This window comes from Micropterus salmoides, unplaced genomic scaffold (assembly GCF_014851395.1).
Source record: "Micropterus salmoides isolate LMB-PRFRI ecotype aquatic unplaced genomic scaffold, ASM1485139v1 Ms_hic_scaffold_4, whole genome shotgun sequence".
Taxonomy (NCBI): Eukaryota; Metazoa; Chordata; class Actinopteri; order Centrarchiformes; family Centrarchidae; genus Micropterus; species Micropterus salmoides.
This window is the reverse complement of record NW_024043372.1, coordinates 17,972,276-17,987,770: the sequence shown is the minus strand read 5'-3', so window position 1 is coordinate 17,987,770 and position 15,495 is coordinate 17,972,276. Positions and strand designations below refer to the sequence as shown.

General features: G+C 38.8%; 1 protein-coding gene across 5 annotated transcripts in view; it reads right to left on the bottom strand.

Moving 5' to 3' along the window:
• pparg (peroxisome proliferator-activated receptor gamma) overlaps positions 1 to 15,495 on the bottom strand; it is a 34,209-nt gene that overhangs the window by 4,718 nt on the left and 13,996 nt on the right. For 3 of the 5 annotated variants that reach the window (XM_038695877.1, XM_038695875.1, XM_038695879.1), the window contains exons 2-5: positions 11,731 to 12,030; positions 11,240 to 11,406; positions 8,070 to 8,208; positions 3,197 to 3,396 (exon numbers count right to left, since the gene is read on the bottom strand). In XM_038695877.1, coding sequence (XP_038551805.1) covers positions 3,197 to 3,396; positions 8,070 to 8,208; positions 11,240 to 11,406; positions 11,731 to 12,025 — 801 coding nt within the window. In that variant the 5' untranslated portion in view covers positions 12,026 to 12,030. The remainder of the gene's footprint in view (positions 1 to 3,196; positions 3,397 to 8,069; positions 8,209 to 11,239; positions 11,407 to 11,730; positions 12,031 to 15,495) is intronic. The other 2 variants (XM_038695878.1, XM_038695876.1) reach the window with 1 other exon arrangement.

The window sequence follows — 15,495 nt, the reverse complement described above, 5'->3', positions numbered from 1 at the left end:
TAATTTAAAATTAAAGAAGAAATAGCACATTCAATCCCTTATAAGTGAAGTTGAATTCATTAGCATTAAAAATGCACGCTTGCTCCGTTCAATACACTCAAGGGGTTTGCTGTTGACAGACTTACTTGGTGAACAGCAGTCTAAGCTGGCTAAAGTTAGCTAACTTTAGATAGATGTTTCTGGATAACAGAATGAGTCACTTTGCTGACTTTGTAAACCTTTTCTGCTTGTGCTACTGTTTCAGTGGATTTTACCATTTGCCATTATTCAGAAACTGCTTATGGTTGCCTTTCAGCAAAAGTTATAGGCATGACAAAAATAAAACGAATCCAATCTTTATGGTATGTCTTTATGCTTTTAAGTTTTCCTTGTTTAAAAATGCATCAATGCTATAAGAAATTATTGAGTGAAACTTGCCATGTCTGTCTATTCTGTTTCCACAGAAACATCACAGTTATCCAGTTCCAATGTCTAATTCATTGTACAAAAGTAAGTGTTCTCTGTCAAACAAAATGTGTAATTATTGAGGATAAGAATTGTAAAAACTATCTTCTTCCTTCACCTCTGATGCTGTGTCTGGAGTGCTGGTGCAGTTAAACGCTGATTGTACATCAACTCATATAAAAGCCCCACATGTTAAAAAATGTAAATATTCTACAAAAGATAAAACCATTGACTCCCATTGTGTTTCAGGAGGTTTGCTGTGGTTTCAGTGGATTCAGTGCCATTTGGCTGCTATCGCTGTGATGAACAGTCATAACAATCAGACAAAAGAGATGTGACGCAGCCTTGAACTTATCTGACTGTACAGAGAGAGAGAAGCAGCAGGAAAGGAAAAAAATGCTACTTGTACATTTGATCCTCAGTTACAGAGCCAATACTTCTACTAATAATAATAATTACTGTTAAGGGCAAGCACTGTAATTGGTGCATTTAGATTCATGTACATCCTCATTTTCATTATTCAGTGAACACTATTCAAATAAACACTATAATTTAATTAAATTTAAGTATGTTTTAAGTGCCTTATCCATGTGCTTGGGTCTAAAAATATATTAAAAGCTACTGATTTGGGAAATCTGCACTAATTCACTAGCTTTACCTAATGACAATTTACTTAATAGGTTTACTTGACAACATTTAACTTTCAGAATAAGTTATCACAACATATTGAAAATATCTGCAAAGGAAGATGATTTGTCTTATATATGAATAGATAAAAACTATATTGAATGCGTTGGTAAATAAATGTAAATGCTCCGTATTTGTATAGCGCCTTTCTAGTCTTTTCGACCATTCAAAGCGCTTTTACACTACATCTGCATTCACCATTCACTCACATTTATACAGTGAGCCCAAGTGCTCAAACAGAAACTATCATTCACACACATTCATACACTGGCGGAACAGCCAGGGGCAATTCGGGGTTCAGTATCTTGGCCAAGGACACTTCGACATGCAGCCTGGGGGAGCCGGGATTGAACCGCCGACCTTCCGATTACCGGCCAACCCGCTCTAATAGTCCATAAAAATGCCAATGGGGCATGTTTTGGACCCATCTTGCAGAATTGATACTATAAGTAGGTTATATATATATATATATATAACCTATTTATAATGCACTGTGGATCATTATAAAATATTCACAATGGTTTTCTTTTGTCTGCCACTTGTAATTCAGTTGATGTGGATTTCCTAAGTAAGTCTCTTTTGAATTCTGAGATTCAATATCTCAAACTCAAGTACAAAAACACAGAATAAGATGATATCTTACATTTTCAGGGTTTTGGCCAACAGCCCCCTTGTATATATTACCAAATGTCTTTATAAATTAGTTTTGAGTAGGAATGTTGAAGCCATTACTGTACATCAGAGTGCTGAGAAGCCACGTTATCGTGTTGCAAAGTTTGACCACTGTAACCTGAGAGGTTTTCTAACAGCCAAGACATGTAGAAACCAGTCAGTCCACTTTTCCTGTTAGAGCAGCAATAAAACTCTGAAAAGACCTCATCTGAACTAAACTGAGCATGGAAGCATGAAGACAATGCTGGCGGAAAAAAAAAAAGTTAAAACATGCAGTGAGTGGAAGAGTTTGAACCACTTTAAAGTGCAAAGCTTCTAAACGCCTTCACTTCAAACTTGTCTTGTTTACCATCGTTTTTCCCTGAGCGACTGCTTGTTTCATTTAAAACTCAAGGCACCACATGAGAGAAAATCTGTGGTATATGTGTAGGTGAAGATACATAGATTTTTTTTTACTAAAGAAGGCCTTTTCATTTCTTTTAGTGTTGGCAGAATATGAGGTTGTGCTGATTTAAACCATCATGACTGGTTATGTTTAAATATATATGTATAGTACATGTTGTTTGGTTGGTGGTTGGGTTGCTTGTGATGAGTGGGATTCATAAAAAAAACATAAATAAAATATAGGTCAAATTTGAACTGAACATCTCAATTACGGTGGAGAAAAAGCTGAAAGGGACGGCGCAACTGGTCCAGCAGCTCAGATCAGTGTGTGGCAAAGAAAAGGCACGTTTATTTGTATGGCACATTTCAACAACAAAGCAATTGAAATTGCTTTACATAATACAGAAAAGCAACTACAATTAAAAAGAGCTAAACAGAAAATAATGAGATAAAGCAGGAGAGTAAAAGGTAGAGTATTCAAAATCCTCAAATTTGATTTGAGAAAAGGTCACACCAAAAAGGAAAGTCTTCAGCCTTGATATAAAAGACCTTGTTTCAGCAGACCTGCAGTTTGTTCCAGATATATGGTTCAAAAAAACTGAACGCTGCTTCTCCATCTTAAGTTTTGACTCTAAAAGGGCTGGATGGTTCATAGCGTGGCAGTATATCAGAAATGTATTTCGGTCTTAAACCATTGAGTGCTTTATAAACCAACAGCCGTATTATAAAAGGTGTTATTACATACTGAATTTACAGTGAATATATTGTAATCTGTAACAGATATATTTTGTATGTAAATGCAATCATCACCAAAGAAGGATGTTTCCTTGGCCTTCATCACAAAATTAACCTGCTAATGCAGTGGATGTGCCTGTAATAAGTCTCACCAAAACACAATATACTGTACTGATATCCAGTAGAAAATTCAATAATAGGTTTTTGGCTTATGCAGGCACATGCCATCCCCATCCCCCACCCCTTAAAGTAGAACTAAGGCACTGCTGCTTACCGCGTTATCTCCGGTCTTCCCAGAGAGGATGGCCCTGGCCTTGGCCTTGGTGAGGGGGAAGTTTTTTAGATAGGCCTCGTACAGATGCCGGGACAGAGCTCTCAGATCTGCTGCCTCCGGGTGTATGTGCTCCATGTCAGATGAGAACTCAGCCAGCAGTTTCTCCTTCTCCGCCTGGGGCATCCGGCCAAAACGAATGGCTGGGAAAAGGAAACGGACAGACAGAAACACAGTTTAGCGCACAAACAGACACACATGGACACAAGGTTGGCAGGCAGGCAGACACAGTATATAAGAGCACACACAGAAACATACTGTAAGCAAGAATAAGGATTCTGGTGGTTCAAAGTAAGCTAAAATTAAAATCATTTTAATTTCTGGACACATTTGCAAATTTGACATGTTTAATTTGAGACAGCATCGAGATCTAGTCACCAAAGCTAAGGGCCGCAAAAGTTTGCTGCAACAATTACATGATTAATCGATCGGCAGAAATTTCATTGGCAGTTATAATAGACTACTGTCCGTTTCAGTCATTTATTGAGCAAAAATGCCCATATTCCCTGCTTCCAGCTTGACTAATGTGACAAGTCGTATGTGATAATAAATAGAATATAGATAATATCTATTTGGATTTTGGATTGTTCTACAACTTCTACAAATGAGTCACACAGTTATTACCATTACTCAGTGAAAGAGAAAATCCACTGGCAACAACACACAACAAAAGTTCCTCCTGTAGTTTTATGAGGTGCGTCTCATGAAGCAATTACAAAAATACTGTTCTCTTTAACAATACATATGTATTTTTATTGGTAATTGTGGTTTCACAGCTCATTCGAAAACCTAAAAAACTATTACGTACATTTCAAAACGTGGTTTTATTTCTTTCAGTAAAAAAACAATACATATTATACAGGGGTGGTGAGGTGATGGCGCAATGGATAAGACGCATGCCTTTAGAATAAGAGACCCGGGTTCAATTCCCCACCGTGACCCATCTACCAATGTGTCCCTGAGCAAGACACTTAAACCCTAGTTGCTCCAGAGGCATGTGACCTCTGACATGTCTAGCAATTTTAAGTTGCTTTGGATAAAGGCGTCAGGTAAATGTATACATATTATACTATACTATTTCTCAGACTGATTATCCATTGCTCAAGTTATGAATAATTAATTAAAGCTGCATTACGCTTGACAAATGAATAATTGTAATCTAAATTTTTATGGTGAATGCAGTGAAAATGTTCTTTTAACTCAAACTGTAATTTGATGCTAAGTTGTGAAATGGTTAAACCTTCTTTTTCTATTTGTGGAAGTAATTTATTATCCCTCCATTCAAACCTGTGCTCTGCATTTACCACAGTGTGTACGTGATTGTGTAATGCTGACTGTGTGATGAATGCACACCTTAAGTAAATTAGTACAAAGTAAAGTGGCCCTACCACCAACTGGCAACGAGCCACCAGTGGTGACACAGCAGGTTGGAGGAATCGGGTTGAGGTCTATGTACTCTGAGATGTCAATCATTGATAAAAATAAAAACCCACACAGAGTAGACTTTCAAAACATGGGCTGTATTTCATGAAACACGCTAACAGTAGACTGATATAAGGGACAGAGGAGGCAGGGAGAAGGACAGAGAGGTAAAGAGGCAGGAGAGGAGAAAAAAACAAACTAATTATAGTAGATGCTATTAGCATACTGTAAATATAAAGCCATGTTTGCTGTTGACCTCAAATCCCGGGTACTGAGATGAGTTTAACTCATCCATGTTTGAAAAACCTTACAAGACACTACAAATAGAAACAGAAAAATCATCTGAGAAAAAAATGTTGGTATGCTCACTTTAGCTGAAAGACAGGAACAAACGGAACAAAAATCCATGTGTCCATGGCATGTAGACTACTTCCTACAAACAATCCCACAATTTGATGCTCTTTTATAGATGTGAAAGTGAACAGTTGTGTGACTGTACACCTGCAAAATGATGATGGTTTATAAGTGTCTTACGTTAATGCCCCCTTAGTTAATGTTGATACGAGATGCAGATGGGTATAAGAGACCCTCTGTACGCACACAGGTGTTTTCACCTATTTATCTGATTACGCCTCTTCTTATGCTGCAGTAACTCTGGATGTATCTACCCTTTCATTTCAAAGAGAAGCAGGGGCAAGAAGAATTCACTTATGGATTCAAATTGACCACAATTCAGGTAGGTTGAATCACGAGGACACGTAGTCTGTTACAATGTTTATTGCCTTCATGTTAAAAGTAATTTCTGCCCCGCTGCTGTCATGGTAACGTAACGTTACAACGCGAGTGATGTAACGATCGGCTGTTTCATATTTTCTGTTTATTTAACGGCCACGTATGAGCGAGAAAACAGCTGAATCTAATTACAGACAATCTGTGACTGTCTGCAGTCTGTGAGTCCTTTCAGGTGTTCACTGATGCAGAAATACATTTAATTATCATACTGCATTACTTAATATTGAAATGAATCCATGTCAGAAACATTTAAAGTTTTAAGTAAAGTAGCCTAATTAATGTCTGTTATTGTTATTATCACAACACATCAGGATGATTGGATAAAATATAGATTTATTGATTGACATGTTTTTGATATTTATTTTGGATAAATTGATATGTTAATCGAGTAATAGGCAACTTTTCTTTCTTTAGAATAAACAAAATTAGTCGTTAGATTAATCGACTAATCGAAAAATAATCGTTAGATTAATCGACTTGAAAAATAATCGATACAGCCCTAGTATGGCCACAGCTTTCAGGCGCAGTCCCGCTAGCACTTATCTCTGTGAATATTTCCTTTATGTCTCACTGACTTCACTTAAAGTATGTACAGCTGAAAAATTTAATTCAGACTGTGCAAATTTGCGTGGCCAGCCCATAGTAATTGTGATGTGCTATTTGAAAATGGAGAAGTAAAAATTTTTGAGGATCAGAATTCAGTCCCATCCCTCACATCCTTTTTCAGTGGGAAGCACTTTTGTTGAATGAAAGGCAAACATGATGAGACATAACAAGACTCAAGTTGTGTAAAGCTATGCTGAGAATTTTAATATCAAATGGCAGAAGGCCATAGATTGTCCTACCCTAATAGGCACAACAAAACAAACAGGAGTCAGAGAACTATCAAACAGGCACAACCAGTGTACACCTAAACAGTCATGAGGTACATGTCATCTGTCAGCGCTTGATATAAAAACGGTGGCCAACAAATGTTAAAAAATTTTAATCTTCCAACAGCTGAACAGTCACATGGGAGAGCAAATATCTGTGATGGTATAAGTGTATACATGATTTCTCTACATACTGTAAGTCTGTTGTGGAGCTTGTGAGGTGACGTCGTATGATCGCTATCACCTTGTATTTCAGTGGCTACACTTACTCACACCAGAAGGGAGAGCAACAGAATGTGCGGCAGATGGCAAAGATCATATAAATGAACTGTGTTAGCGCTACATAGTGCAATAACAATCATACCTGAGATCAGTTGTATGTTTACTGTCAATCAATGTAAAGTGCGGCCTATTTTTAAGAACAAAAGACAAACACTTCTCATCAGACGCAGCATGTAAATCTGCAGAAGCAGCAGTAGACTGCATTTAGACTGGCAACACAATGGATGAACCCACACGGGGCTGAGAGTGGGAGGTGTTGGCAGTCTCTCGCTGTCTTTCAGTATTCGGTGCATTTCTACCCTGACTTGGCACGTACAGGTTAAAACTCCTGTGTGGGTGTAGCAAGGCTTGTACATGTGGATTTTCTAATTACATTAGCTTTTTTTCAAGTTCTATAGATATTGTGTAATAAAAGAAACTGTAGACAAAGCTTTATATTGGATTGTCTGCTCATAAACATCAGCAACTTTTTAGATTGTTCTCGCTCAGCTGGTTATTCTGACATTTTTAATAGGCCCATGAAGGCAGACCAATGACCATCTGTGATCGTGTAACTGTTTTACAAACGTCTTGTGTGATTAACACCGCAATCCACACATTCAAACGGCAGCAACGCTGACAAGAGCGTCTTGTGGGGATTTCATGAGGTTGTTCAAGCGCATTTTTGTTAGCAAGCAGTGAAAATGTCCTTTTGTAGAACAGATACAGATGTTTATCTTATAATTCATTCATTAAAAACTGATTTTAGCTTTAAATACGCAAGTGAGTAAAGTAAACAAGTACTTTCAGTGGCTCACTCTTTCAGCTTAAGAGCAGCACAAACATCAGAGAGTTTTATCAAACATCTAAACACAGTTACTGCTTTTTGCTTTCAATTCTGCTAGTACGAGCCCTTGGAAGAGGGGGTTTAAGTTTCCCTTCAACCACAATTTAATCTTTGAGTCATGCTCTTGGGGTGGCAGGCACATTGCACGAGTGATGGGAACTGAAGCATGACCAAAGGGTTGCTATACAGGCTGAAGACCACAGAGGAAGCAACTGGCAACACAGAAGGCAGTGGTGTACATTGCTGCATATATGACCATCACACCTCAATGACCAAATTGGCAGTAGTGTGGTGTAGATGTATTTCTGCCATTCTCAGAGGCATCAGAGGCAGAAAAATTCATCTGCAAACAGGCGCTTCCTGGGCCACAATTTCAAAGAAAAACCTGTCTTTTAACCTATGTATAAATGTTATTTACAGTGAGCATAAATGAGGGGTTCATTCCTGTCTGAAGAAAAGTCACGAGGGTACAGAAGCTTTGACTGCTGTTTCTTTCATGTAGTTAAGCTTTTTCATGGCCTAACTGTAAATGTTTTCATTTCATATGTGAGTTTATCTTAAATAAAAATGAATCAAGCACATATACACTGACCGTTCTCAAATCTGTGTATCACCATCTTACCGTTGTGTGACATTCCGACATTGAGGCACTTCTGGAAGCGACAGTATTGGCACTTGTTGCGGGACTTCTTGTGAATGCGACAGTGAAGAGCACAGTGATCATAGACCAACTTCAACCTGATTGTGCGTCTGAAGAAACCCTGTGAGAAAGAAAGAGATGGACACTTAGTTCAAATATTGGCACTAAAGATATGCCACTTTTTTCTATTTGCTCTACACTGCTAATTCTGCTTCTATTCTAAGAATTGGTGAGAGATTAATGTTGCACTAGTGTAGACTCTTTGTGTTGGCAAATAAGACAAAAGTATGATAATAAAGTAAAGAAAAAGTCTTGTAAAGATTTTAGTAGGAAATGCTTTTCCTAGTACTGTATGTGCCTTACAAATACAGAAAACACTTTTATCTGTATCATAGCTGACAGACGACAGGAGAAGTAATAATAAGAAGTATAAGAAGTAATAAGTTTTTACATGTTCAACTTCTGATTCAAGTTTGTTGTTCCATATAGTATCTATTGACAAGTAGATGCAGATTAGATACCTGTGTCTTTGTAATCTGCAAGGAAGCCAATCCTATTGCCCACAAGTGTGTTTGAAAGTAGATTGTGATTTAGGGTGGATTTGAGCTTTGATGTTTTCAACCTTAGGACCCATAAGACTTGTGCTTATCTCAGCTATTAACTATGTAGCCATGGTCAAACTCTTAACACACACTTATGGATTTGTTGATGGCTTGATGGTGTGCTGACTAAGAGAGCTAACAGAAAGAGGAATTGAATAGAGTAGAATCGACACAAAAAGAAAAAACCTGAGGGCTGTGTCATGAGGAGAATTGTATTTGAGTTTTTTTGTAATCACATCTGGACTCTACGTGAAGACTGGTGTGTTTGGCATCTGCATTCCTGGGGATGCACAGATGTTCCTTTTTTTAATTATAGGTTATTTAAAGAAGGAGGAAGTTAAAGGGGGTCAAGACTCCACCTCAATAAAGAATGTTTTCTGTTTTGAAACAATTAAGTGTTTGCCTTCTTGGCTGACCCCCCTCTTCTGGTGAGTCTCCCCTGAGACCTTAGCAGAACAATGAATACTGTACCTTAGCTTCATTCAGCCTCTGAAGGTACAGTATGACTTAGACTAAGTGGACAGAAAAAAACCCCTCTGTACTTTGTAGTAAATCCAATACAATAGTCCTGACAGACTGTATGTTGATTAGAATACCTTTGTTGCTCCAATATGTAAATGAGATTGTCAAAATATTACACCTCTCAGTATAATGCAGTACATTGCAATACAACTGTATCATACAACTGAGTCAACACACAACAGATGTAGTAATCTTTACAGAAAGCTGTGCATTTTAAAGGATATGGCTGCGGATACTCTGTATCTCACATATTATCAAAAAAACCCATGAAAAACCAAAACCAACAATAATGTTACTCTCAGTACTTTCCCTGCCCTGTGTGTGGCTCTCAGCCACGAGATGGTTCATTCCAACTAAACATGGAAATCATCTTAAATTGTTTAAACAGGCTAAGAAATGTCTTAAAACAGCTGGGCTGTAGTGTTAAAAATTGGAGGAGTAAATAGTGTATTTACGGCAGCAGGTGGGTGTATGTGGGATATGATCAAAATAAACCATAGAGCACATTTTCATGGAAACACGTCACTCAGTGTAACCATGTGGCTCATTGATGTGTTTTAAACAAAGGATTAATACGATATATGAGGCTTTGGCTACAAAGGCAGTACTAGTTAGTAAGATCAATTCATTGCTGGGTTTGGTCCTCTCGTAGCAAACAGATAATATCACCAGACTTATCCTTTCAGTAATGTAGCATTTATACCAGGCCTATTGTATTGCACTATTGTATTGTAACTACTGTTACATCACGCAGGTGTTGCTATTTGCCTGCATTGCATGTCAAGGTTTCTTTTTTCCACTGATGGTATCAACATTAAGGGTTTTATTATCACATACCTAAATATTTCAAGATTCCTGGTGATTGTTTCCCTAAATAACATTTAGTAAAGTTCCTAAGATGATCTCTAATTCTAACAGTTATCTGTAATGTCCATAAATAAATGTTACAATAACAAATATGAGACTATGTTGTAAGCTGAGGTATCTGTGTTTTTTTTCCTTCGCATTTAAGTTATCTAATCTAAGTAAATCTCTTCTGTTATTGTCTTAAAGTTAGGCTTAGGGTGAGCTTTTCTTAAAAGGCAGAGACTTGCTGAAGGTGAGCGAAACACAGCATGTACAGCAGCTTTTTATACCTTTCTTGGCAAAACAAGACAAACAAAAAAAAACTACCGAAAAAAGCATACGTAGTATTGCTGCTGTTTCTGAAAATCCACCTCGTTTGTTTTTGGACAATGTCACAATTTATGTGCTGTTCTTATAATGTCTCAATATTTCAAAGAAAATGGAAATATGTGTGAAACTTCCCCCACTTTCCCCTCTATTAGTTATTTATATACTCTGTAGTGACAGACAGACAGACAGACAGACAGAGAGTTTAAGGGGCTGTATGTCTGTGGAAGCACAAGTCTTTGCTGAGCCCTTGCACAGTGGAAAATGTATGGGGCTTGTGGTTAGAGTGACAGACATCAAAAAGACGAAAAAATGCTCACTTCTCTCCATGCATTATAGAATTATTTATTCCACCAACATGTTTCGCTGAAGAGTGACACATGGTGACAGAAAAAGGAAGACTGGCAGGGAAACAAAACGTTATGATTTGCAGTAGAAATGGTTACACCCATCACCATTTCCTGACATGACTCTTCCTCTAAGGTGGTACGATCTTGATCTTGAGCATTACTTATTGAGAGCAGAAATCAATTTGTTTTTCACCTATGTGCATCGCAGTTTAAGATATAATATGCATCTCTCAAATAATTGATTGCCAGAACCAGAGCCAGAAATAAGTGAGAAAAAAATATTTTGGTCAAAACTGAACAACTATCTGAAAAGAGACCTCTGCTGGTTGTGTAGACCAATTGGTGCCTCATCTTTTATAAGCAAAAATGCCAAACATAAGTAAGTTCCATCCTCATAATCGTGAGGATGTGCTGCTTTTCGTTGTCTTTTGGGGAAGTAAGTTGATACATACAGTAAATCATACATTTATTTTGCATCTTTACTCATGACATCTTTCAGTCGTACCTTACAGCCCTCACAGGCATGGACGCCATAGTGAAACCCTGAGGCTTTGTCCCCACACACACGACACTCGATGTTTAGCGCCGCTGCTGTCGTATCGTCCTGGAGCTTGGAGAACACGGGACTGTCAGAGTACTGCGGAGGCGACTCCGGCTCCAACTTGATCAAGTCTGATATTAGAAACATCATCAGGCAGGTAGCACACCAAGGAGGCAGACAGACAGAAAGTTTAATGCTCTGTTGGTTAAACCTGGTCTCTGGCTATAACCACTATTCTGTTCATTAATGTTTTTAGCACAAGTACAAATCAATATCTTAACCAACTGTCCTCTAAATGTGGTACACTTAATGCATTAAAGCTTTTATGTGAAGACTTCATTTTCTACCTTCTGCAAGTGAACTGTGCTGCTAAGCTCCATGTGCATTTAATCAGCAAAAAGAAAGTAGATAACGTGTTTTCGCTCTGGTTAAGCCATTACACAAACAGGACTTACTGTGAGTGTCCGGCTCCATCCTGTAGCTGTGCATGTTTGTGTAGTCCATGTTGGTCAGGTGCTCTTCGCTCTGCGGAGGGCTGGGGTCATAGGCCACACCGGCGGAGGAGATGCAGGATACGAGCGGGGGAGACAGGGAGGACTGGATGGAGGAGGAGGAGATGGAGGCGTAGTCTAACGTTGACAAATGCTTCATGTCGAGGGAGTGGGAGCTGTCATCCAGCTCTGATGACAGGTCCACGGCGCTCAGGCTGAAACCAACAGGCCAGGCTAGGAGCTGCTGGGTGTCCACCATGTCTACTGTGAAGAGAGATGAAGCAGTGACGCGACAGCTGATGCAATATCCTTTGTTGACTGTATGTGGCCTTGTTAAAAGAAAACAACACTGGAAGAACCGGAGAGAGGAGGGGAGGAAGAGGAAAAGTTGGAGAGACAGAGAGGGAAAGGGAGGATGAGATAAGGAAAGTAGTAGAGGAGCAGAGGAAGGGAGAAAGATGAATATATACATAGACAAGCCCACATGCTTCATTGGACATGGTGTTAATGATTAAATATGTATATAATACCCACACGCACACACACACACACACACACACCACCATGTGGAGTACTGCCGGCCCTCCAGCTCATTCCTGCAGTCTGTCTGCTATCTGGTAAACAGCAAGGCAGATTGTGTCACAGGGAGTACAAGACAAACGCTGTCACTAGGGAACATCTCTTCTGCTCAAAACACCATCTTCCTCCGTTTCTGTTTGGGTGGCTCGCTGTGTGATTGCCCAACCAAAGCACATAGACAGCAGGGACTGTTTGAGCCTCTGTCTGGGGCCAAGGATGTAAGACACTAACTTTTGGAGTGGAAAGGACTGCACTTTCTGAGTGTTGAAACACGTCGCAGATTATTAAGTAGAACTGTGTTCAACTTCTAGGAATTTTATTCTTTCATCCTAGAAAGACTGTGTTTTTCTCCGCATCATTATTATTAAAAATTTCTATCATTTGCTTGTTGACCACATTTCTGCCACACTGCTCTCTCTTGATATTCGGCTCTGTGTATAAAAAATGAAGCCTCTTCAGTCATTCCAAAATCTAACTCAGATCAGACATTGCAGGAGAAAAGTCAGCCGAGGTGGTCAAAGTCCAGTCGCCAGCGGTTACTACAGTCCAAACAAAAGCAAACCACATACAGGGCTATAGGGTCAAAGGACGTTTGTACAAGGTTGTTTGGTGATTTAAAAATTAGTAGAATATCTTTATGTGATGTATTTAATTATTCTTAACAAACTAAGTCAAGAAATCTGATATTGACAGACTTTAAGATATTAAAAGGATAAGGCTGGGGATATTCTTTATTTGTTAAGTGTGATGAAATGAAACGTCCAAAACCTACGATGCGTTAGTCTGTCTCCCAGTACTTTCTGCCATCCCTGCCCTATCTGTAGCACTGAATCTCAAACCCATTTGCCCTGGCTGAAAATGTAGATTTTTAACATGGTTAACACATATAAAGTTTTTAGCAAACTTTACTCAAACAATAGTATTAAGTGTATTTGTGGGGACTATTTTATGCTGTGTATTAACTTGATGTATAGTTACTTTTTAATGCAGAAGGATGGTGTGCTTTATGTGGGATAGACTAAAATAATCTACATTGCCCATGTGCATCCTAATGACCGAACACGTTACCCAGTGCAAATTTAATTTATGTGTTTTTGATATTTTGAACAACAAAGGAAGAGTATGGCACAGAGGAATAAGCTACATCAGGCTATGGATACTTGGATAAATCTCATTGGGGGGAACAACTGATTGTTGGTTTTGGCCTATTATTGGAATTTGCTGACACAAAGAAGAATATACAGCATCACCAGACTTCATATCAAAGGTATTTCACTTTTGTTCTGTGTTGCAAAATTTGAAGGCAAAATGTCTATGTGTCTTTGTAAATATCAATACTGGAAACTTTTTAAGAAAGATGGAGCCATGCCTGAATTCTAACGTTGATTTAAACTAAAGAAACAGTTTATAAATAATCAATAAGATAAATAGAGTAAAAGGTCTGTGCACTGAACCAACTGACCTGCCAAACAACCTTTTGTAACCAACACCGAATCTCAAAATAAACCACCTCTAATCAACCTCGAGCTCCTGATTTGGGAAAAAAAATGTGACAAAGAATGCGATGAATTATGCAACAGGACAAAACTAAAATAGCATTACTCCGATGGCACAGTAGTACCAGGTATAGAAATGGCTCCAAATTACTTGACAAAACATCCCCGTGGAGCAAACATCCTCCTCTCTCAACTACTTATTGTTTCCTTTTTACTTGTTTGGACTGTGGCAACAAAAATCAGCGGGGGCTCCACTTAAAATTCACATCGACTGTGACATTGTTTCAGAACGAGAGCGAGAAAAGAGGTGTGTGTGTGTGTTTGTCCGCAGGCTGTAGCTTCCACTGTCTTGGAAGCTGCTGTGAGGGGAAAATGCTGACTATTAATACATGGGGAAACCTGGTTATTTTTCCATTAGTTGGCCGGTAGCCAGTCGATCCAAACCTTAAATAGATGGAGCAGTGGAGCGACTTGTGTCCCGGTTGGCATCAACTCATCATATGGAGAGGAAAATCTAGTGGGAGAGAGAGGGAGCTCTGGAGATGACGAGTGAGAGAGATAAATCGAGAGGGGGTGACAGAGAGCGAGTCCCCAGACCATTTCAAGAAATCAAACTGCACCCAGGGGTTTTAAGAAAAAAATTTTTTTATGAAATGAATGCTCTGTACTCCACAAGCTCTTCAACACAATTTCTTTTTTTTAAGAGGAAGGCGGATGCAGCCTGACAGTTAAACCATGGTGCTTGAATCATGTTGTAAATTTGTACAGTGACTTCTCTCCTGACAGTGTTCCTAGAAACAGTGAAGTATAAAATCCACTGAGTTCAACATGTTTGTATCTGCGACAGCCTTTCAGATATTATAAAAGATGACAGATCATTAGTAAGGTTTTTGTTTGCAAAGGGGTGTGTGTGTGTGTGTGTGTGTGAGCACATGCGTGACAGCTGTGTCGGTGTCTCCTGCCAGTTCTCAGATTTCCACATGTCAGAACTTGTCTTGCAGGTAAAAGTACAGCGTGTAGGAGTATTTTCTAGCTATTGCCTCACTCATGACATAATAACAAAAAGGCCAACGGCAAACTGGCAGGCAGGTCTGGCAAGCTACTGTACCGACAAGCCTGACTGATACTGTGTGTGTGTGTGTGTGTGTGTGTGTGTATATTTAAGTGAGTCAACACATGCAGTTAAGCATGTCACACTTTTCATGTAAAATCTTTTAAAGGATCTTTGAATGGACAAAGACAGTAACTGAGACAGGAGTGACGTACAAAAGTACAGACTGACCCACAAAAGCTGGATCATTAAACAAAATGACGCTACCACTGCAATGTTAACTTCAGGAGAGGGAACGGTGTTCTCCCAGTCTGAAAGCAGCAGTTCAGGAAAAAAGAGGTGAAACTAAGAGGTCAAACAGAGAGATGTGAAATATTTCCTTCAGGGACAATGTTGCAAAACTTATGAAATGTTTTTTCATGTCATATTTCTTCACAATTGCGATGATTCAGTCCAAAACGGACTGAAGCAAAGGCTGGGGATCAGATTACTGGACAGAAAGTGGGAGAACCTTTATTGGTTTATATACAAAAAGTCCACAAAAGGAAAACACTTACAGAGCTCAACAAAAACTTCTAAAAGAATACAAAAAGCTCATAGTGT